This window comes from Bombus vancouverensis, chromosome 12 (assembly GCF_051014615.1).
Source record: "Bombus vancouverensis nearcticus chromosome 12, iyBomVanc1_principal, whole genome shotgun sequence".
Taxonomy (NCBI): domain Eukaryota; kingdom Metazoa; phylum Arthropoda; class Insecta; order Hymenoptera; family Apidae; genus Bombus; species Bombus vancouverensis.
Window position 1 is genome coordinate 5089854 of NC_134922.1, and position 25110 is coordinate 5114963.

The window sequence follows — 25110 nt, forward strand, 5'->3', positions numbered from 1 at the left end:
GGCTAACACGAGCCGTGAAGCTATGTACGGCCAATAAATTCCTGTCTTATTCAGGGAGACATTTATGAGGTTGAAATTTATTACAAGTGTATTCCAGATCTCGGGTACTAAAACAGTGCTAAAAAGGTAACAGCCTGTAAAATTGTGCGTCATAGAAACGCGAAATAAATAAATATTATCTGGTATCGTGTGCTTCTTGTGCAACGTTCGTCAAAGGTAAAAGAGAAACGAACAAAGAAGGCGAAGAAAATATGTCACGACGAATTCCATGTGACGTGCATAAGCTTCTTTCACGGTTGAACAGAAACGGAATTGAATCGCACCTTTTTTCTTGAAAGCCTCTTTTCTTTGCTCTTGAAATGGCTACACACAAGCGGTCGAACCGCAAGCGATCGCCCAAGACCAATTAACGACGATCGACTTGGAAATTCTAACGGCATGATACTATGTAATGTAACGAGGCAACCTCGGGCAACGCCTAGTGTAAATTACGTTTCCAGTGAGTGGTCATATATGCTGGCCAATGCCTCCTTCTTCTTTTCTTTCTCGCCGCAGAAGAGAAGATATCGATGGCCTATCATCAGCGTAGACAGTTCTCGATCGTCCCTGATAAAGTGCCGATGGATAACGACCTCGTTTTTGTAGATATACCTCACAGTCTTTGGAAAAATATAATTTCGTTAAGAATATTTACAAAAAGGTTTGCTTTCGTTGTAAAATCAGTAAGATTTTTTTTTAATTTGTATATTTTCATAAAATGTACGGCTCAAAAATTTTGTACAAAAAATAATTGCCTGATCAGTGGTCAAAGAAGGTTTCACCTTCGTTATGGAGTCGTTGAGTCTGTTTCTTAATCATATGTTTTCTTGAATCTTTGCGAGAAGGAAACAATTTCTCTCTATGGAAATGAAGAAAAAATAAAAAAGTGATCTGCATCGAGGAAAAAGGGGAAGTGTAAATCGAAAATAAAGAAATTAAAACGTCCCCCGGAGGCGCTCGATGCCTCAGCTCGAGCGACAGCTGTAAGAATATCGCTGCGCCACTGATCTCAGAGGTAAAATGATAGGACTGATCGATTGACTGGACCGACGTTCGCGGTGAGCGTAATAAAATTCAATACTTGGGTACGTGGTCTGTGTCTTCCAATCGATTCGTCTCTATCCGAATCGCTTTGCTACCTTTTTTATGGAGTAAATTATAAATTACAAAAAGGGGGACAAATTGTCAAAGAGTAAAACTATTTTCGTATAAAAATTAGCTAATTTTTGCCACTATATAGAGCCATTCTTTAGCATGAGATAATATGAGCAGTGGACGAGGAATAGATGGCGATACAAGAAGATTTCGGTGTAACGGTTATTCGAAGCATCAGACAACGGTTTTTAAAATATCCGACTATACATGACAGTTGACAAGATTACAAGCTATTGTTGCGCCCTGTTTCACAACTGCCAGAGTTCTTATCGCGAGCCGTTTCTTTATAACTTTGATAACTTCTATTTAGGAATGCTGTTGAGTATTTCATAACAGGAATGATTTGAATATGACGTACAAAACTCGAGAGGTATACAAATGTTTTGTGTTTTAATTATGCATATTGGTAAAGAATAAGTAAGTTCGCTGAATCGGGAAATTGATTGGATTCAAGGTATTTCGGCAGAAAGCTGCTGCTTAGAACACCGAAACCAGTTGAATTAATACACAGTTTATTTCATGGCGAATAATGGCTACTTTTATATGGACTCTTTCATTTTATCTCATAAGTCTCGTAAATGTAAAATTTATTCTTCTGTTCGAACCATTCAGGTTTACCATTTAATTGGTTTTAGGTTTACCATTAATTTGCGATTTAAAATTGTATGAAACACACGCGAGTCATACGAATTTTCTATTTCTTTTTTGATCGGCTTCAGGGTTCGTCACTTACTTTCAGTATTAATATTTAAATGATCCTTAATAAAGCGAATTAAAGATGCGAAATCAGGATTGCGTGATCTAATTTCATGGTTCGATACGATTTAACTTTTTTGTGGTGGTAGAAAATCGTGGTTGAAACATGAATCGAGATGAAGTATTCGTTTGATGCAACGTTACCTGAACCAATTATTAATCTAATCATGCCATCGAAACATTCCTTTCTCCTCGGACCAAATATTTCAGGTAACTGTTGCTCATACATTCCTAATGAGTAATTAGAGTTATTACAAGATTGATTAACCTATTAACCCAATCTAGAAACAGTTCAGTGATTATCAGAGAAGCGCAATACGCGTTTCATCAAGGGATCGCGCGGATTCAAATGTTAGAAAAGAAGGATGCAAAGAAAAAAGAGAAGCAAAGAAAAAGAGGAAACAATTAGAGATAAATAAGACAGACTTCTAACTATCAAAAGCCTCACTAAATTTTAATCAAAGTATAGAACTTTCTCTTATACCTAATGCATATGTACCTCCCAGCTCCTCGATTATTCATATACTCTTTTGATTAACAGCGTTGAGACACAAAGAAATTTAAAAGAATAAATAATATCAGGTTTTTCAAATATCTAGGTTTGCAATTCTAAGATTTCAAAACGAAATTGCATACACCTAATCGCAGCTTGATCGTCGGCAATCCAACCGAAGTAAACGATCGCAGAACCGTCGCGCAAATTATCTCACAAATGAACGTAAAACCAGTAAACGCATCAGTGGACGTAAATGACAGAACGACAAGAAAATGAGAAAATCGTAGGAACATCCAGTTCGTTTCAGGAATGATTGATCAACCCTATACACGTCTTTGCTAGCCGGAATATTAGGCTGAAGGTTAAAACTCATCCTAACGGAGCTATCAGGTATATTATGTCAAGCTCGGGGCTATGATTCCGTTTTTCTACGCTGTAGCGACACGCGTAGACATTTCCCCCGGGACGTCGTTATCCAGGATCGTCTTTTCTCGAGGAAATCGTGGGTTTGCTTTCCGCTACCCACGCATTATCGCGGTGGAATGCGATGTCTGTCGTTGGTGTTGGACGCACGGCCCCAGGCTTGCCTTTCCTCGTCGTTATCCCTCGTGGACCGCTTATTACAGCCGCGTACCGATTTCCACACGTGCGATCGCGTTACTTCACCTAGGCAGCGTGTCTGCGATTAATTGCGCAAGTTCCGAACACAGCCGCCGACCTTCGAGGATCTCGGCAGTTTCGTTCTGCTACCATGCACGGGATAACGAATGCAAAACCTCCTTCAGATTAGTCAAATTACTTCGCTTCAAATTTGTTTTCATACTAATCGAGTTACTTGGTCTGAAGAAAAGTATCATGTTGTACATGTAGCAAACATGTGTTAGATTACTCGTCGTCAAGTAGCTTGATGAATGAGGATAAGCATAGAAACCTCGAAGGATTTTTGTTCAAGAATTGATAAAGTTGTCTTTATTTCGAATCGGGTAATTTGAATAATTTCGACGAACCTTAAAGCAATTAGCTCTCCGCGATAGAGCGGGCATAGTGTTGTGAAGATCGTTAATTTATCTGTTGAATGACTGTTCTAATGAATACGATTGGATAATTAAAGCTGTACAGTGACAAGTAACAGCGTGGAAGTGTTTTGTGTTTGAACCAGAGGTAAAACGAGAAGATTGGAAGACAGACTTCAATTAAGTTCATTAGATGGATGAAGACGACTTAATGGAGATTTTTAAATATTCCTGAATCTTGTAGTAGTTGAGTTAGGGAACGAATTAGAAGTTTAAAATATATTTGCCATTAATTACGAGATTCGTATACTGTAGAATTAATCGTTACTTGATCTATTCAAATAAAATTAACCTACATCCATAGAATTCCATAGAATATTGCTGGAACATATATCTATATGTGTTTGAGCATTTATTATAACATATTGAACGCAATGCTTTTGTAGAGTAAAGTAAAAGAACTGAACGAATGGTAATTAGTTCTGTACGAGTTGCTTTTTACTCGTACAGTGCAAAATTACTCGTAAATATGTACAGATCTACACTATATGAGTATTTTAAAACGCAGATTGATGCAAGTAACGGTTACAAAACATACTTTCTGTCTGTATACTTTCTGAAAGAAAGATGTAATTAAATGATAAAATGGAAGTCGATCAACCGTGATTTACCACACAAATTTTTAATTTTCTCTTATCTTTTTTTTTATGTACAGAATGTGCTGCTTTATAGAAAGATCGATTCTAGTAAAAACAATGATTACGTTGTTAATCTCGTTACGTTATATGAATTTAATTATATATAAATAATTAATTATATAATAAACGAAATAGAAAGATAGAAATGTTAGATTAAAAAGATTTTACTCACCATTCTGATGTATGTGCTAATCATCTCTGTCAGCTGTGGTGCTCGATTTGTATGTAAGGGTAGCCTGACTCCAGATGCAATTTGCATTATACATACTCCAACCCTGGGAGAACTCACTGACACAATATCCTCTAGAGGTAATGTCTCCAAAATGATCAAATCACCATTCGGGGTACGTTTTATGAGTCGAAGACCATGATGGGACACTGCCACGTGTTGGGTTTCGGGATGTTGAGGGCCAATCTGCATAGAATATCATTAAACTAAATTACTAGCTAATTAAACGGATTAAAATAAATTTCAGTTAACATAGTAGACAAAAATGATACAAATGACAAGAAAACATTCTAATATCTTTCAACGATCATACTATTTCACTCTATAGCACCTCAGACTTCAGCAAACAACGAAACCTTTGTGCTCCAACAATCGGCCGAACGATTCTAATTCAACCGATACATTTTCTTCTCGTGACTTTCCATTCGGGAATGCCACGTGTGATTAGCCATGTATAAACATCATGCACGATAATTATTATGTGCAACTAGCCGAAGCTAAAAAGTGCGAAGCGAATGCACCAGACTTTCTGTTCATTCCGATTCGTAGTAAATCGTGAGAGAAATAGTTTACTCACCGATACTGGGAATATCCTGGCAAAGTACAGTGGCCATTGTTTGGCCATATCAACGACGTTCTTCTTTATAGTAATCTTGTGCTGAGTGCTCTGCAGGTTGTCCAAGTTGATACCATAATTATCCAACATCTTGAGCATATTCTGTCTATCCTCCTTTGTAATTCGAATACTAGATGTAGCAAGAACGTCGTAAGCTACTTGACAAAATACTAGATGAAGTGCCAGAGGGCTGTTTAAGGTTTCGTTAGGGGCGAACACCTCTTTCTTTACCCTCAACGTCCATGTGACTCTGTTGTACGTAAAATGAGCCGTGGACGTTTGAGGATAGAGCTTCGTGTTGACAACTTCTTGAACCTTTTCTATCTCTGGCTTCTCTGCCGGTGGCATTACTGGTCTGAGGAATTCGGGCCATTCCTCGATTTCGATCCTTTCCATTTTATCAGTACGATGAGTCGAGGCGACGCTGGATCTTCTGTCCACGTCACGATCCAATTTTTTGAAACTTTGTCGAACAGCAGCGAAAGATTCCCGCGTATTTGGCATCAGGCCAAAGTCTCGCGACGATGGCATGCCAAAGCTGTCTCTCGACTTTGGAGAAACGTCTCTGGTCATTCCAAAGGGGTCTCTCTTAGAACTCGTGTTTTCGAATATGTCTCTGGCGTATTTGGGATCGAAGATGTCGGAATTCAAGTCGCGACGAGAGTCGAAGTCGGAACTTCTGTCTCTGGCAGAACTGGCTAGGTCAGTGCTATCCTTTCCATAAAAGTCTTTGGACTTCTGATCTTGGGACCTGGACTTGTCAAAGTCGTTTCTGTATTCGTGAGTTTCTCTCAGATGCTGTTGGGATGCGAATATGTCTCTGCTTTGACTAAACATGTCGCGTTGAGTCTTGGAAAAATGTTCGAAAGCCTCCGAGTCGGGGGATGTTCTGAAGGAATCGCGAGCTTTTGGTTCCACTGGCGCTGGAGGCGATCTGGGCTGTGGTACTCCGGATTGACTGATTCAGGAGAATATTTGAATAAAATTAATTCTGTATATTTTAAAAATTATAAATATTTGAAATTGGATTTAAGAAAATCGTAAAATCTTAACTTGGTGCTGCAAAGGATGTTAAATTTTTGTATACTGAAAAGACCAGTCGATAAAGGCAGAAATGTTGAGTTTCAAGTGTGAGGCAATATGTTAATAAATACCGCATAGTAAAAAAAAAAAGAAAAGAATACCTATTGCTATACATGCTTCCACCTCGGGGACTAGGGGGTTGCGGAGGTGTCACCGGAAGCGGAGGTGGGACAGGTCTCTCCATTCTTTCTATTTGCGTCCTGACAACTTGCGCTTGAGTCATCATGTCGGTCGTACCTTTCGAAGTGACGCTTTGCGTGTCATCAGCTGTCGATGCATAATCGTCCCAACGTCCTCCTTTAGCATGTCAAAGAATATTACCAAATCATGCTTATTCATTTTCTAATCATTAGAAGAATTTTTCAAAAAAATACCTAATTGTTGTTCAAGCAGAAGCTTTCTATTGTCCTCCAAGCGTTTCACTTTACCATCTTCGCGTGGAAGAGCTGGTTTCTCGGTGGTTTTCGTAGATCTCACGCTATGATTAGCTGTCACCTTTTCCAATCTTTGTCTCATCTCCGAGCTGAGCTTCAATTTTCCAATACTTCCTGGCGATGGCCTTTGTGCACCTACTTCTAACGCGGATCTGAAGAAATATCGATTGAACGTCAAGGCTGATTATTAAGTATAATAGAAAATTATATAATCAAGAAAAAGCCATCGTACTTTGACTTTTTCTTTTTCTTTTCCCCTTCCTCTTTGTATCCATTCTCGTGTTTCGTGACTGGAGGTGGTGCGTGATTCATCACAGTCTTCTCATTGTTCTCGACGATATTTTCAATTTCAAATTCTTCCCATTCTACGCCACCCTCTGTGCTTGGCTCACCGTCACCTTGATTGTATTCTTGATACTGTGGTGTAATTTTGCGTTGCTGTTGCTGTTGGCGCATTTTGAACTCTATGAAGCTGTCTTGACTTTGATTCTCGTTCGAGTCACTCGGTGGAGGCCATCTAAGATGAACATACAAACGAATAATCAGCAAAACGAACGAGAAGAAAACAAAAATCGAATATTATCTTCGATTATGTAAAATTATTTAAATTATTCACCTCCATTTGCCAATTCGGACTGTCTTAGCTCTTCCGTAAGGATCGAGAAAAGGCCTCGATTCGGAAGGATCATGGGACTCCAAAGGTGGTGGCATAGGTGGCGGGGGTGGCACACCTTTGTTATTACTTGAGCTCGACAAATTACTGTCGACGCTGCTCTTACGATTTTTTAATTCACTCAACACGTTCGTGAAATTACTTTGTACATTGTTCTTGTTGGAATTAGGTCTCTTAGGATCCGTGACACCGGGTGACTTTTTATCACCAATTTTTCTGTCGACGCTAACTTTTCTCACCGCGTATTCCACACTGGTCTTCCTGACGATTTCTGAATTCTTTCGTGGTGGACTTTGAGATCGATGAATTTGAGCTTTCACCGTCATCTCTTGTCGCTGATTGTTCGTCGACGATTGTGGCGTTCCTTGTTTCTCTGTCGACCAAAGTTCGCCATCTTCTGGTTCTCTAAACGATACCTAGCAATTTCAAATGCCATTCTGTAATTCTTCTTTCTTCCATTACTCGAGTAGATCTATGTTACAATTTTTTTTAGACAGTTCCCAATTAAGTTAACGATCATTTATAAAGTATTATACAACGTAATTATAAACATGCTCGAAATGATCTTATTTGTGGTGCTTATGTACAGTGCTGTGAAAAATTGTAGACTCGTACGAATCTCGTGCATTTCCAGTCCAATATTTCTTTGCTGATAATATCTTTCACGTAAGAGAAAGGTGAATGCAACTCGAGAATTGCAAAGGAAAGTGACTCATCATCGGATGGATTTTATCTCCTTTTTAGACCAACGTAATACGACCTTCTAATATGAGTAGCAAGTAATTATAGACTAGTTGCTTCTATTAAACTACGTTGGTCATTAACCACTTGAAGAATAATCAAATATAATAACTATCCTTCGTAATGCGTTATTATTGTACTCGAGCAACGAGAGTTTCTTGAACCCACGTCCTCTCACACCACTGTACCACTCGACTTAATCAAATTTTTCCCACAACCAATTAATTTCTTTTAACATATGTTACAACATTTAGAGATACATTGATCTATCAACAAATCGTTCAACACTATGACGACCGGCTAGTTTCGAGCGTAACTTTCACCAGTGACCGGCTATTTCCACCAAGAATGAACGAAATATGATTTTTTTATTATCTCGAATATGTTGAGAATAGGAAGCTGAAAGTAACAAATAAATAAATAAATCTGTTAACGTCGATTACTTAACTAAAAATGAACGTTTCACGCGTAAAAAGATCGATTTAGTCTAACACGCGGTATAATTCTGAGAAATTGAAATAGTAAACAATGAAAGCGAGAAAAAAGATAAAAAATTATTTTTTTAGTTCGAAACAATTTTAATATTGGAATGACGCAAATATGACGCACGAATTAGGTATTGATAGCTGAGATTCTCAGAAAGCAAAATAATCATGTTAAATTTCTCAATATATAAGTGACATATTTTCACGAATTCCATAAATTCGAAGGCAAATTTTAGGAAATTTACATTTGTAATATCATTCATTTTTGTTAAACTTTTTAATTTATTGGGTTGATTAGAATTATCAATCACGACGCAATTGATGCGTCACCGATCGTCATAGTGTTTAAGTATCGTCGAAGTTATCACTGGCGTGAATCGATCGACTGTTTTATTCGTTAGATGAAATCAGTAGGTACCTTGGAGTAGCGTCCAATAGAATCATTAGGCCCCATTTGGGCACCGTTTTGAGGGGCTGGGGGGACAAGATTCATACTGGAGGGGCCTGCGGACAACGCCGTGCCCTGGAAACACACACCCATGCCGCGATGCGGCTCAAAAGCCCACAGGATCGTCCCAGAGGGACATGATTGTCTATTGGTGAGTGATCGCAAACACTGAAGCTGTTTGTGCAGTGTTGCGCAACACCGGTCGTGTTAGTACTTAGTTATGTGATCGTGAAAGTGACGCACGAAAATGACGGCTATCCATTCGCTGTGATGACATTTAACATGCAATTCTCAGCTTATATAGATGTTACGACATCCGTCAGAAATATTGTGCGATAAGGTAACGCTGTGTTGGGCCAAGATTTAAGTAAGTATCAAAGTTTGTCTGTACAGAGAGTGTGTAATCTTGTGTTCGAGATATATTTCATTTCTATTTTCACGATTATTTTCTGGGACAAGTCTACTTGTGGTACCTGAGTATTATACTTGAAGATACACTTATACATGCAGTAAGCATTAATACAAAATTAATTTTCACGAGGGAATCGTCATTTTTACTACTAAATTAAACCAATAATACTGATTGAATTTCGATACCATTTTCAACGGAAATCAAGTTGATATAAAATTAACGATCCCACAGAGATAAGATGTCTATTTACACGCGTAAGAAATACCTTAGAAAATATTCATTCATTGCCCCAGAAAATAATCGAAAAGATCTTTCGTGTCCCAACATGTGTCATTATTAGACAACAGTAATTTATCAGACAATTTCTCACCGGTTGTTGCGACGAGTTCTGAGGGCTCTGTACAAGCAGCTGTTGAAGGGCCTGATTTTGTGCCAGCAATTGCTGCTGAATCTGCATATTCTGCGCCATGGCACTCTGCAGGAACGCTCGTTGCAGATTCTGCTGATAAGCCATCATGTCGTTGCTCTGATTAGGCGGTGAATTTGGATACTGAGGAAGACTCAGTCCTTGCATACTGTAAATCGGTATTGGCATGAATCCAGGACCCATGTTCATGTTAGTACTCTGCGCTGGTGGCACTTGTTGAGGTGTACTGAACATTGGCATCATCATAGGCGGCGACATCATTCCTGGTGTAATGGCACCAAAGTTAAAATTCGTGTTCTGATTCGGTATATCCATATTACCCCCGCCTTTGATCTTCCCAGACAATTCTTTCGCTGTGATGACTTCATTTTCATTCCTCTTTATGATCGATTCGATGAAATCTTCCACAGTTTTGAGTTCTTTTACTTGGCTGTCGAGCTTCTCTAAATTCTCAAGGATTATGGCATCACTCTGGGACCTGTCACCCTTTGTGCCTTTAATACTAGCCGCCAAGCTTCTGGCGTCAGACAACTCGTCCAAGTTTCCATCCAGAACTGGCATAAACAACTCGTCTAAGAACTGATCCACGTCCGACGCTTGACTAGGTACCCTGACTCGTCTCACGTGCGATGCCAAGGAAGGAGCTTCGCTTGTGTCAGACATGGCCGAGGATTTTACGCCGTATTCACTCTTCTCGATGTATGCACGACTCGACTGACTGCCGGGCAGCGCTCGTTTACCTTTAAAATAGAGGGATACTTTCCTTTACTTGTTCTAAGCAGAAGATATTCTGCTGTTAGGTAAATGTAGCGGCACATGAGTAAGAGGTCAATTCAAATCGCGGAAAATAAATAAGTGGACGCAATCGCAAGGAAATGAGTTACAGTCAGTTGTCGATCAGTTATCAACCAGTTCTAATTAATCTAATTAACGAGTCATTACCGATCCTATTTTACGACTTATACACTGTCTTAGCGAATCGGTTAGTACGAGCGTCTTTGCGAACATTATCTGTATACTAATTTATTATTTTAAATATATTCGACTGATTCAACAACGAGCAATCTCGTCCTTTAAACCTCACGTACTAACTACCCCCACATAAGTATAAAGAAATGTAAATGTTGGGCAAGTTTAAAACTAGAATTACTAGAAAATTCAAAATAACCAGTTCGTAATTTTGCATATAATTACAACGAAGTATAAATTTGCGACGGTGTATTTCTAAAGATTTGAATTATTTTTGTTAAAGTATATGGATGAAGGCTTTTGCTTTGCTTCATATGGTTTTTCTTATATCTGCCACTCTGATTTCTTTGATACAAGTACTATATTTTAGTAGTCGATAGCTGTTAATGCAAATAATTTTTAATGCCTGCACTTACCAGGATATTGAGATTTGATGAACCTAGTTTGCGATCTAATGTAACTGCTTTTATCGTCTTCAGATCTGCCGGTCTGACTAACAGATTGAATATCGGGATACTCGAAGTCGATCGTTAAGTCTTCTTCTTCGATGTTTGGTTCTGTTGTCCTAGTTATTCTACTGTATTTCCTCTCTTGCGTGATTTCACTCCTTGACATATACTCCGCGTTACTAACAGCAGACGTTTCACCAATCCTTTCAAGACTGTGATAGCGTTCGTTCAATTTCGACGAGGATAAACCAAGATTCGCTAGCTTCACTGGAGGAGATACCACTTCAGGTTGGAGTAGATTGTCCAAACTACGGCTACGTTGCTTCTCTTTTTCGAAGTATCTGTCGTTCAAAGCGGACTTTCGCGATAGACCAGTCTCCGTTGTGCTTTCCAACATAGCTTCGTGAGACTGTTTCCTCGCCTAAACAATAAACGTTAAAAGTTCAGTAACAGAGTTGTAATAGATCGCAGTAATTTCTTTAATTAGAAATTTGAGAGCTATCAATTAATATAAAACGATCGTTTAGTTCTAGTTTAATAGGAGATCATAAAATACTATACTAAGTAAAGTATTATAATAAGTATAGCCATAAACAACTAAACTAAAATCTCATACAACGTAAACGCGTAACTGATTTCATGTTAATTAACATGACTTCGAGTCACGAGCCAATATAGAAGGTTAATAAATATAGTGATTTTTGGTATCTCTTCGAGATTCATATTACTGGTCTTCCATAAATTTCCAATCTATAAAAGATCAGTATTAGATCAGTAAAAAGAATTTCCTTGGCTCGAAGCGATATCGTTCAATAATTTAGAGTAAATCAGGAACGAAATAAAATTTACCGATGGCTTCGTGACAGGAGGCTGTGGCGGAGGAACGGCCGGTCTTCTAGGCGATTGAATTTCTGGTTCGACAGGTTTATCCATAACCTTCGATACTGGTTTCCGCTCAAGGGGCTGGAAGGTTTTTAGAACCGGTGGTTCTATTTCCTGCTCCAGCTCGCGAATTATGTGCGCGTGCTAAATAAACCAGCGAGAATTTTATTATACCATCGAATACCAGGAAACTGATTACTAAAAGCACTCGGTCACTCACTTCACGCTTCTTGATGGGAGGAAAGCTGTTCTTTCGTTGTTCTAGGAACATGTGTTTAGCAGCAGGGAACGCTGGTGCTAGTTCCATTTCCGAAATTAAGTCCAGAACGTAGTCGAAACCGTTGGTTTCAGTTACAATGGCATCGGGACCATCCAACTGGTTCCACAGAGTTATAGTCCATCCTGAATTATCAACGCCATGATTGTGAACAGCGAGATTGGCTAATTCTTCACAGGTTGTCCAGGAGTCCACTGCACAGGTCACTGTTTCGCCTGGAAATAATTATTACTCGTTAATTCTAACAGTCTTAAAATATCTTGTAATTTAGTAAATTTCAAGTTTAACTTTACAAATCGAAAACCTTCTTTCGTCTTCCATGGTAAAACCGTGATACTGAAACTTTATTTTCTATTTTCAAGAGTTGAGATTATAAATAAATTCAGAAACTTGTTCCTTTCAATTTCTTTTATTCAGGGTCAACTTACCATCATAAAATCCTACGCTCAGTGCCATGTTCACGCGATTTCTGTTCGCTCTCCATTCCAACACGCATGGAGGATAATTTCTTGGAACGTGTTGAACGATTTGTTGATTGTTACTCATTATTCTAAATATCGTTCTCTCTCCTTGCAGAAGTTTCCTTTGACAATAAGCTTTGTAACCGTCATACGCATGATCAGATACATATTTTAGAAAATATTTGAATAGAGTGGGGCTGGGTTGAAAGGCTGACAAGCAATTCGATAACAACAGCCAGCCTCTCTCCTTATTAGCATCGTTTTCATTTTTCCACGTCTGATTGGCCAGTTGACATAGGATCTCGTCTCTCAGTTTCTCATTGACGATTCCTTTGTTCACGATATAATCACCTAATGCCTGTTCTCTTTTACCACTCAAGTTATTCTCATTCATGAAACGAAGAATCATTTTGAAGATCATCAATGAATCTGTATAATCTTGGTCTCGAGCTTTCGCCAGGAACGGTGTCTTTATTGGTTCTCGTTTCATACCGAAAATATGACTCTTGAAATAGATGTTGGTAAATTTGGAAAACTGATGCTGATCGATGTCGTTTGGCAGACTATAATTGTGATGCATGGGTATCACTTGACCGACAACTTTTAAAAGATTCCTTTCTGTATGCGTGGGCTGCCAATCTGTAATAATAGATATTGAAGTTTAATCATTAAAGTAAAATTAAATAAATTTAAATTTCATCAGCTCTTTTTTATTAACACTTGCTATTCATGGAATTGAATTTAAAGCTATAACAGCAAATATAAAAAAGGACGAGCTATCATACAATTATTTTAACTTCTATGTTTAGTCATTTTTATGTTTAATAAAATTAAGTGAATATTTTGATAAATACCGTCGAGTTTACTATAGATGAAGGCTAGTTCAGCCGGGATTTCTAAATGATTAACACCAGCCACAGCTCTAGAAGTCCTTTCTTGTTCTTCTCTTTGTTGTTTCGCTTTAGCTCGTTCCTTACTGGCACGTTCGATCTCTGCCCTCTTCGCCATTTCCTCCTTCAGCACTCGGAATTTCTCACGCTGTTTCTTCCCCCTGTATATCTTCTGCGCCATAAGTACACCTTTCTTTAACGCCTTGAACTTCTTCCTTTCGTGATAGCCACGATAAACAGCTTGGATCAACACCGTGCTTCGTGAGATGTTGAGGAATCTTCTTCTCGCGAGGAATCCTCTCGTGTACCTGCACTCATTATCAGACAATTCATAATTAAACATAATTATACAATATTATATCATCCTGCAACGGCTCACTAATTTTTATGTTCCAATTTCACTCTCGTTCCAGTGAACAAGAAGTCTTTCAATGTTTCATCAACTCGAGCATAAAATTAGCAATGATTCTTTTATTTTTTCTGAAACTTAAGAAACCGTCTTTTAAAAGAGAAAAAAGGGGCATAACGCAGTTAATTAAATTATATTATAAATTTTGAAGCATTCAAAAATTAACTATCAATATTCGTCTTTCGTAAAAATTAAATTTTACTGAATACTTTACCTTTGAACGGTTATGGCAGCTCTTTCCAAGATCAGTGCTCTGTTGTATTCCAAAGTTCTTTCCAAGGACTCCCTCAAGAATACCCTGGTGAGTCCAAGTTGATATTGGGATTGTGCATCTTTTGGTGCAGCTTTGTCCAAAATGATGCGACAAAGCTCCTTATTTGGTGCACCTCTAGGCAGGTGCGTGGAAACGAGGTATCTGTATCGGTCCACGAAGTGTCCAAAAAGAAGTCGAACGGGGTAACCAGTTTTCCGAATACGAATCGTCTCGAGCATTCCAGTGTAACGCAATTGTTCGAGCACGCAGGGCATGTCGAATTTCATTGGTGCCTTCTCCGTGTTAGGTTTGATGCATCTAACGAACCATGGATTACATCTGAAACAAACGATCAAACAATTAGAAGAACAACAAAGAGAAAAGTACAACTCCACCCGGACTTAATTTCCATAATCATACATTTATCTAGAAATTCGAGGAAGTGAAATCTCGTTAAGTTTAATATCTGCTTAACGCCACGAGATTAACTATGGAAATTTTTTCGTGAAAGTCTTGACAATGTAAATCACTTGCATGATATTTCTAATGCTTCATTGCTTATCCGAGAAGTAGAGCATTGGGCAGAGTCGTAACTTCGTTGATGTACAGTGAAATTTTATATATTCTTACTGAGACATGGAATCCAAAAGTTGCTGTAGACTATCGTGAAATCGAGCTGATACGGTTGGTGTCCTTGGTTTCATGGTGACGAATCTACCATTTGGTTTATTCATGGTTTTATTGGCTTCGTGAGCTGTCCTTACATGTTGGAACATCTTGCTAACCATCTGAAAAGGAATCAGTCGTTGATTGAAACTTTAACGAATTTCATAACGAGCAGTCGTTTCCCTGGAATAGAGAAAAACTTACGGATATTTTGCTGCTTATTAGTAATTCTACAACGTCCGGTCTCAGCGTGTCTCTATTTTTATCCAAGAAACCTTCGACGTTGTACCAAACTTGGCCAGCGTAGTGTTTAATTGCGAACTCTGCGGAACTCATTCTTGGTCTCGAGTACAGTTCGCTCAAAGCATGATTGTAATGGCATTTTTCTAGGAACGAATGATCAGTCGCTTTAGGAAAATTGCTCTCGTCATCAAGGAGATGAAGAATCCCGACTGGTTTCTTCGCTATAAGATGTATGACCGGCAGATTGTCCTGTATAGGTATACAACAAAAGATTCCTTGGTTATGAAAAACAATAAAAAGTTGAGTGATTAATCACTGCCTCGTATCGATTTCAAGCGATCCAAGAGTCGTATTTTTCCCGATAGAAATCCATCAGCTTATTTGTCTAAAGATAATCGAACCAATTAATCGACACGTCGAGGCAACTTTCACTCACAGTATAATTAATCGTCGTCCAATCGATTTTTTCCTTGGCGTATTCTTGCTGCTCCAACTTGAATATATGCTTGTTAAAATAGAACTGAAGGTTCTCGTTGGCGTAATTGATGCACAGTTGCTCGAGGCTGTTCTCTGTGAAATTCTCGAACCCGAATATATCGAGTATCGAGATCGCGGCGGTCTGTTTCGTTCCTTTGTAGACGATGTGATTAACACGAGCGACCAACCAGGAAAACAGCGAACTGTACAAAGCCTTGGCGAAGGCATCTCTGGCGTCTAGAGCCTGGTCGATATTCAGCGCCGTGAAAACTCTCTCGTTTCTCGCTTCCTACAAAGGAACTCGATTATCTTGGAGTTAAATAGAAATCCAGAGCAAGTATTTTCTTTTTTTCTTATTTTATTTTATTTTCTTACTTACCGTCGTTTTGGTCGTGAGTGCTCTGATGATCCCATCGGAATTGACTTGAAGAAGATGAGCAGCCCAACGAATTTCGGCGTCAGAGCCAACTTCCACGCCTTCTTGGCCGTGTCTCATCTGCTTTCGGTGAAAGTACACGTTTCCAAGGTGTAACACGCTGGCCAGGATTTTGAAAATCGTGTCTTGTTCTTCGGACGTGAATCCCAAAACTTGCATGGCGGATAAAAGAGCTTTGAAGTCTTGAGTGTCGCTCTTCCCATCGATCTCGCAATTTCCGCCCTGGTAAATCGACGTTGTCGTTAGATTTATGTGTTTCAAAAAAATGTTAGTTTCGTCTAAATTGTGATTTTCGATGCTTTAATCACCTGGTTTAAATAGAAGTATTTATCAGGTGTCAGCAATCCGTATTTATCCCTGAGCTGTTGATCGAGACCAGCTAGGAGCTCGTAGAATACGTGGTAGTTCCTTTCTTCTGGCGCTTGCGTGACTATTCTACTTTTTTCTAGGAGATACTGAGTTATTCTTCCCCCTACTATCACTCCGCTGAAAATAATTGGTGAATTAATTGAATTAAATCTTCAGCGGATAATTTCTCTTTATACGTACGATTGTGCGATAAATATCTCTCATTTTCTAACACAGCCGCTTGGATTTTGTTAATATCTTAATTAGGTTGATATTTATGAACTTTTAAATATACGGGGTGTTCGAAAATTATTTATTGCCAATATTTTGCTTTTTTATTTTATTTAAATTATACGCCTTTGAAGTTCAATTTGTATATTAAATTTCCAACTACTTACTCTCTAAAATAAACTTCTAAATATTTTCCAAATCTGCTGCTGTTATCGTTCCTGGGAGTTTTTGCATTTCCGAAGCTCTCCAACAGGGGCGTCGCCTCGAGAATTTGCTCGGTAACGAGATTGTTTGGCGCGCGATTAACAGCGGCTAGATATTGCATTACGAGTTTCGTGGATTCCGTTTTTCCTGAACCGGATTCGCCGGAAATAACGACCACTTGATTCGCGCTAGCATTATTTGCAGCAGTTACTTGACTGTACGCCGACGAACCCACGGCAAACAGATGACTGAAATTACATCGATGTGAAATTGTTTCTATTAATACAGAATATCGTACAGTAGGAGAAAAATGAAAAAAAAAGATATCGTATAAATAAGACAAGAAAGATTATTCCGTAAAATTGAAATTCTGTTGGAGATTGAATTCATTAGAGTGTGAAAAGCCATTACTTTCTTATTACTCGAGTTATAAGTGGAACGTTTGTAACTCACGGAGGCAATGTGCCAAGTATTCGTCCTTCGTAAAGTTTTACTTGGTCCAGGCCATAAATATCGAACATTTTATAAGGATTCACCGCCACTAAGATGCTCCCCGTGTATGTCTGTCGTTCAGGAAAAATATTCATTGAATTTATAATAACGCTTGGTGTTAATGAGAGGAAGGAATGAAAAGAAACATACGTATATTAATTCCTTGTCGTAACGAATCTTGAGATTCCATAATAGAGAAGCTTCGTTTAAGTCGCTGTAATTACAATGGTGCTTCAGAGTAACGCAATTAATTTTACCCGACACAGAGAATTCATATAACAGTGAATGTAATAAAACTCACGTTAATTGAATCATGTCTTCGATTCCATTCTGTCCAAGATCCTGCCTTGGTTTTACTCCACTTAAATTAGTGAGGGTGAAGATTTGAGGCTGAAACATAACAAGACCAATTAACGAATTGTTATTCGCATAATCATAAACGTTCAGTTTTCTTAAATAAAACAGTATACAGCTTATAACGACTTCAACCTCGATCACCAGCAATTTCTAATTTTTTGGCTCTACTTAGTCTTTTCGATGTTAAAGAACTTTGATACGAGAAGAATTTTCTCCTTCGCGTTGTTTCAAACGATCTCGAATATTTTCTCGCACCGCATTACATTTTCGTCGATCACACGGAGGCAGAGATACGTCAAGGTTCCCGGCGTCTTCTTTGTCTTCGGCCTCAAGATTGCTTCGTTGGCCCTCGTTCTTCTCCCCGTGCCTTGTCTTCTCGAAAACCTGCTACTGTCATTGCTTTCGCCATCCCTCGGATAGAACCGTAAAAACTCGCAAGAAAACATGGACGAGGCCGTGAAGAAGTTACTCGAGCCATCGTGAGATTCTTCGAGAAAATCTTCTCTCAGATTCTGACCATCCGCGACTGACTTTAAGTTCTTCAACAACGACTTCGTCATTTTGTAATGTCCCTCAACGAAGCCTTGTCGCGGAGTGCACATGCACACATCGTCGTCCTTACGGCTGGAAACACTTTCCTTCGAGCGTAACCTTGACTTTTGAACAGGAACATCATAGCTCGGCGACTCCGTAGCAAATTTCTGACACTGGCATGTAGAATGTTTGACCAGTTCCCCTCTTGAATCGGAACAGAGCTTGTCTGTGCAGTTGCTCTCTGGATTCACTGCGTCTGTATCTCCTATGTCTGAAGCAGCAGCCACGTACGAAGACGATGATTCCGATTCTTCATAAATTATAGAAACATTAGGATTGTAATCTGCTACTTCGGCCATTAGTAAATTGACGAGAAAACTAGTCGTGAAATAATTCGCAGAAGAACGTTTGTTGACGTATGTTACTTGACGATTGTTTTTCACTATTCGTAGACGTTCGAAAGAGAAGTTCCCCAAAGTTGGTTATTTTGATCCATCGGTGCTAGAAGTTTCTCGACAGTGTGTTTCTTCGAGCAACTTTTTGCCTGATTTTCTCGACGGTTGCGACCCGATCTCCGGAGAGAATGCACGATAAAAAAGGAAGATTCGCGCGTATTCACATAAGACGCGAAAGCCACTCACATGAGACTTAACCGGATACCGGGTTGCCTGAGTTTGCAGTTGCAATTCCATTGGCGTCGCCGCGTTACGATTACGAGGGAACGCGATTCAGCGGAAGGATACGGAACGTTCTGCTGGCTTGATACGTCGTAGTAAACAGAAACTAATTCCGTTACCAGGTTTTAATGAACTCTCGAATTCTTCATGGTGCTATGAAGATGAATTGAAAGCGTCCTTTCGCATGCTAGTTTAAGAGAACTTCGCCGCAGCAATAGGAAAGATATCAAAATATTTCGTCATTCATTCCAAGATCGACTTTAACCACCGAGATCGTGTTTTTCCTCTTGACATTTTGTGACCTTAATTACAGATGTACCCTAGAATTAATTTTCAAATGGATATCGGGTACTAAAGTTTCATACTAATTGTTTCTTTACGAAAAGATAGTAAATCGCGTCAAGTAATTAACAGAAGAAGGAAGCGTATCACATGTTACAGCTTATTTTTTATTAGCATATCACAACATTGTGCAATGAATCATTGTTATTACCAGACGCGAACTGGTAATATTTGCGCAATTAACAGAATACAAATGTGACACTATTACGTAATGTCTATGTAATACAATTATAAATGTCTCATTTCTACGCCTCTGTGCATCGTTATCTATAATGGGACACCGTTGAACTGGACTCCGCTACCGATGCACGACAATGCATCGAGAAATCGAATACAAGGCACACGAGTGCATAGAAAAATAATCGATACTAAATCCAGCTGCTCGTCTACGACCTACGTTTGTCGTTTGTTATGAATAAAATTGCAGAAGATCCTGATTGTCCTATCCTTCTTTTTACAGTCAAGAAATTCGGTACGTTGTGACTTGACGTATCAATTTATCGAAACTTGTAACGTCGAAGTGAAATAATATCTAAGGAGAACAATGGATGAGATTTTCGCTGAAGAAGAAACTTGGCAATTTCTTTGCCGGTAGCAGACAGGGTGTGCAATTAACTCCGTGCGTTGAATACGTCAGACTTAAACGCTTCCCAGAGACGATGCACGATTTACGATTGTTATCACTGACAGCGCACTGTGTAATTCTATTTTACATTTCAGGGAAAAACACGTTAACGACGAACAAACTTTTCATATGTTGAGCGCGATCATAAACGAAAAGTGGACTAAAGTGAAACTGATTATTATCGACACAAAGAAATTAGCGAATCTAACGTTCACAGTATGTGCAAGAGACTACCATCGAGTTACCTCATCGAAACTATCAAATCATTCTTTTAACGATGCTAGTGAAAGAAGAAACGCGAATTCACGAAAGTGAAAGACTGAGACGCGAAAAACTCGGAGACAAGATTGTTGGCAATACGGTGTCCTTGGAGCTTGAAAGTGCAAGAAGGTGTTGCAAGCAGCCGGCATGCTGCCCCTTTTCGTATGCACTTTCACGCAGTGATCGATACATCGTTCTGTCAGCCGGCAGACTTAATTTTCCGAGATACTGTAGGCCACTTTCACGGAAGTATTTCGCGGTATTTCACCAAGTATGCACGGCATTCGCCGCTTGATTCGACTTTCTAGCCGAGACCCGACGTATTTGACTACTGCATCGGGTGTCCACCATGGAAACTCTCGTTTCTCCTCGAACGCGTTTCATTTCTCTTCCTGCGACACGTTTACGAATGTGGTACAACGTTGTCTACCACTGTGTCTATTGTTTGTAACATTCTTGAGAGTTGTTGATCAACTTAATTGGAATTTATGAACGAGTTTGTGGAATATATTCTTCTATGACTAAGCGATGAAATATTGTACCTGTTACGTTTCGTTATTTAACAACGTTGTTCACATTTTCGTTAGTTATATTAATGATGATGGACTTATTTACTCTTCATCGAGCACTATATTTTCTTTGTTTGTTATAGAGGTAGATCCAATGTTCAAATTGTGTTTATTAGAAATGAAAAAGAGTTATAGCTTTGTGGTATACAATGAAAAAGTTCGTCCTTTATCTGAAATTGATTAACTATAAATTTATCCAAGCACGTTAAATAATATTCTTTGACTCATTTACATCGCCTGAAAGTCGTGCCAGCTCATAACCGCAATCCATTCGATTCCATAAATTCAACTATTTTCAACCACCCACGCTGGAACTCGGGTCAGCGCAGTTCGCAGTCACCGTTTGCCATTGTTACTGCGCCAAATTACACTAGCAAAAAGTCAATGGAACATAGTAAGAATGTCGACCGACCGCCCGAAGCAAGACTCGCTTTAAGGAAATGCAGAATAACCGGTTGTTCCTTGGCCTCGAAGTGGCCAACTAGTATTGTTGACTAGCGTATACTCTCTAACACACGTCTATGGGGTTTCTCTGGCCCTTGGTGATAATAACGTGGAGCGTAGTTTCATTGTTAACCCGTCTACGGGACAAACGGTAAATATCTGATATTTCTATTCAGTCATGAAAGAAAGGAGCGAAGTCAATCACCGAAGTTGAACGTCGACGCAAGGAACGCGTCTCTGCTTCATGCATCATAATCGAGGTTGTGTCACAGATCTTGCATAACTTATCCGGTCGATCGTTTGAATCGCGAATAATTTACGCTTCGAGCTTGTCCTGCTCCCAGTCGTCATCGCGCTCGAAGAACGGCTCATTCAGGTAGTAACGTACTTTTTACAAGAGTAAATTGAGTAAATTGATTTCGTACCTTGCCGGCGATTACTGCCTGCACGGAGAGGACGTTGGCAGCCCTGTGGTATTCTAAAACCTCTCCTGGCAACACGTGGCCGACACCAGGGTCGAACCACACCAACTCACCCTGAAAAAAAGATAATTTTGTATGAGACCGGTTGAGATAGAAAATGTATGATCTCGAAACACTGTTTGTTAATAAAAGTCGCGTGAAAAAACGTAGGAGAAACTGAACGTTAGAAAATGTATTCCAAGAACAACGTTGTAATTTTGTAATTCACTTTTTTGCTATGACTGCGTTTCATAACATTTCTCAGTAAAATTTTAGCCATCCAGGTATAAGTAGGAACCAAATAATGCTGAATATTTAAAGAATTTCTTCGAGGAAGGAAATAGAAACATTAACAATTTCTTCACAAATACCATGAAGAAATTCCATCGATACAATCACGTAGATATTATTCAGTGTAATAAAATGCCAAGAATCGTGCTTAGAATCTCAGGAATTCTCCGTACCGCAATCTCGGAGGAGGGATCAAAAGAAACACGTAATTATTGTCACAGATATTTTTGTCAAAACATTTCTAAGCGATGCTAACCGTTCCCACGTTCCACGTTGGACACATCGAAACACTTTCAACCTTCGTTGTGTTCGACGAAGATTGAACTTTCCTTTTGCCGGTGCAAAATCCAAAAATCGAGGATGTAGTGACCGGTGAGTTGGATCGACCGCTGTTTGCGTCGCTGTAAGTCCTAACATGACTGCTCGCGGACTTTTTCACGTAGTTTGATCTCTCTTTGCTCTGTTTCGACGAGATACCCGTTTCCTTGGGCAATTTTTTGTGACAGTCGATCTCTGGCGGGCTTTCGGTCGAACACTTTCTCGAACTTTTCACATAACTTGGAAGAGTAGTCGCCAACCTGGTCGCTGCACCGGTCTCTCGTTGCGTTGAGCGAAAGTTTTCGGTCGGTCTGCCTTGAGACTTGGATCTGTTCTTGGTCGCGTCCTTAGACTTCGTCCAATTGCTCTCTGCTCGAGAATCGCGTCTATCGACTCCACTTTCTCCACTTACACCCGCGTTTGTTTCTTTCGATCGATCGACGTGGATCTCATCCGATTCTCTCTTTCCACGCACGTCGAAGTTCTTGTTCTGATACGACTGACTTTCTGACTGAAATTCTGCTTGAATTTCGACAGAGTCTTCGGTCTTCGAGCTGCTACGCTCTCCGTAGGTGTCCTTCGTATTCTCGATGATCCTCTTGCGCGACATGGTCCTATGACCGATGTCTACTTCACCCTCGATCCTATCATCAACACCATCTTTCGAATCAGTCTTGTTATCGTTATTCTGAAGGCTCTTCGACGTTTTTCGAGACACTTTGGCATAAATCGCATTTCGCTGGGAATTCGTTTTCATGTCAACGAGAGGCAGCGTCGCTGAATAATATGGCGTGTCAGGAACTGGATCGCGAAGATGTCTCGTAGTCGTTCGAAACTCCACGTCCACGGCTCTTTCTCTCACGTGTATGCTGCCAGGTTTGGGATACCTGGACAAGGTGCTCAAAGACGCGATTGAACCCCTTAGAGTGCCAGTGTTGGATGGCAAAGAGGTTTTTCTTCTTCGTATTCTCCCGTAGACCGGCGGCTCTTTTCTCACCGCATCCTTGGCCAGCCTAGGGCTGGCCCAATCTTCTCCGATTCTAACAGATCTCGACGTGTGAATTATCTTGGGCAAGGTCGATGGTCTCGGCACAAGGCCGCGGGTAATGTCCTGCAGCTTGCTAGTGACTGCCAGGAAATCACAGACTGACCTGGACTCTCTCTCGTCCTCTTTGCCCCACCCAGGGTTTCTCGTCCTCGGGACATTCTTTAGGAAACTGGAGGAGGATTTCGCTGTGGCACCTTTCACCTCTGAACTTTCTACCTTCTCCTCACCGTGACTTCTTCCTCGAGAAATGCCTACTGGTACATCCACGCTCGCTCTTCTACGTAATATATCCTGTCTGGAGATCTTTTTGAATCCCTGCGTCGCTTGAGCCGTCTTGGTTGCGTCCTTGTGTGATCTTTTAGCGATCGAAGGTAGCGTTCTTGGTCTTTCTTCTTGATCCTTATCGAGATCCACGGTACGTTTCCAACGATGACGCAAGACTTCGGAAATTTTTGAAGGATTTTCGTGTTCCTTGCTGTACCTTCGCAAAATCTCTTTTCGAGACACCGCGACGTCTCGTGGAATGGTGTGACACGCCTCTTGTCCGGGCGATTTGCCAAGTTTGAGGGCGGATTCCGGCGTGGCACCTAGGTCCAGATTCTTTGGACGACCGGAAGTCGGATGCCTCTTAACGCGTTCCGTCGATCCGCTGGAATTTGGAGCGGAATTTGTATCTGGGTCTGGGCCGGTGGAATTATGCAATGCGCGTCGAACGGATAACGGTTCCACGTCGGCGTAGAAAGCTTCCGAGCGCGTGTTTCGTGACGAAAACCGATTCTTCGAGGTCGACGATCGCGTAGACCTGCGCTCGGCTTTCTTGTTGCACGCTATCGCGGGCTCCATGTTGCGCGTATACCGGTCAGCGTTCGATTTTAATCGACATTATCGACTTTCTTCGATGCTGACCGCGCAAAATCCCAATGAAGGCGAATCGGAAGCGAGTCCAATCGTTCAGGGATCATTCAACCGGCAATCTTCGTCGACATCTTCGAATTTTCTTCGCTCCAACGATCCGCGCGATGAACTCCAAGTACTAACGAGTTACGCGGAGGCTTGTTAGAAGTCATTTGATAGCATGGAAAGCTCTCGTGAGTCATCCAGTTTGCCACTTTCTATCCCGAGGAGTGGTAACTGCTCGTAAAACACTGGAAATGGACAATCGACTCGTTTCGACTCGCGGTTAGAAACATTCCAGAGACAACGGTATGCTCTGTTGAAGACATTTTTAAGGACTACGCTAATGGGAACGCCAATTAAATCACAAACAGGCCACGAAGCACGTAATTCACCAACAGGGGTTTCAACGCGTGCTAGTTTCATTTAACGCCGATTAACAGCCGGCTACTGGGAATTTGCCTGAATAAACCTGACCTTCTTATCAGATTCGATCGTACGAGTTTTGTTAACAGTTTCTCGTCTGACCGGAAACTAAGCACCAGCTCCTAATATCGTGTAGTATGTATGTAGTTGTAAATCGTCCATATTTTTATCGTGTGAATATTTTTCTATTGCAAATCAAATAGCAAGTTAGTTGCTCGAGGTAAAGATTAATATAAAAAGTCACAAGTTCGGTTCGCTTCGTTCATTTTATTTGAGGTTATATTATATGTATTTTCTTCGCGTCCTGTCTCTCTTTACCGCAAGTAAATGCAAACTGCTACAGGGTTCAAGGTTGGCAAACAGTTAAGATCCCTGTAGAGTATTCTTTCTATTTGCAGAAAGCTTGTGCAAGCATGACCTGGCTCGTAAAGTCGTCCCTGTAGAATACCATCTAGTCAAAAGCAGACGTCA

General features: G+C 40.1%; 1 protein-coding gene across 2 annotated transcripts in view; it reads right to left on the reverse strand.

The window, feature by feature from the left end:
- Positions 1-25110, reverse strand: part of Myo10A (unconventional myosin 10A) — a 63104-nt gene that overhangs the window by 26155 nt on the left and 11839 nt on the right. Inside the window, exons 3-26 of one of the 2 annotated variants that reach the window (XM_033341837.2) lie at positions 21627-21737; positions 17694-17782; positions 17543-17606; positions 17354-17463; positions 16864-17148; positions 16426-16603; positions 16061-16339; positions 15641-15970; positions 15166-15453; positions 14926-15083; positions 14257-14634; positions 13598-13941; positions 12711-13382; positions 12226-12497; positions 11973-12149; positions 11091-11544; positions 9649-10445; positions 8837-8941; positions 7136-7608; positions 6752-7036; positions 6460-6671; positions 6187-6382; positions 4964-5960; positions 4330-4572 (exon numbers count right to left, since the gene is read on the reverse strand). In XM_033341837.2, the coding sequence (XP_033197728.1) occupies positions 4330-4572; positions 4964-5960; positions 6187-6382; positions 6460-6671; positions 6752-7036; positions 7136-7608; positions 8837-8941; positions 9649-10445; positions 11091-11544; positions 11973-12149; positions 12226-12497; positions 12711-13382; positions 13598-13941; positions 14257-14634; positions 14926-15083; positions 15166-15453; positions 15641-15970; positions 16061-16339; positions 16426-16603; positions 16864-17148; positions 17354-17463; positions 17543-17606; positions 17694-17782; positions 21627-21737 (7497 nt within the window). The remainder of the gene's footprint in view (positions 1-4329; positions 4573-4963; positions 5961-6186; positions 6383-6459; positions 6672-6751; positions 7037-7135; positions 7609-8836; positions 8942-9648; positions 10446-11090; positions 11545-11972; positions 12150-12225; positions 12498-12710; positions 13383-13597; positions 13942-14256; positions 14635-14925; positions 15084-15165; positions 15454-15640; positions 15971-16060; positions 16340-16425; positions 16604-16863; positions 17149-17353; positions 17464-17542; positions 17607-17693; positions 17783-21626; positions 21738-25110) is intronic. The other variant, XM_033341839.2, reaches the window with a different exon arrangement.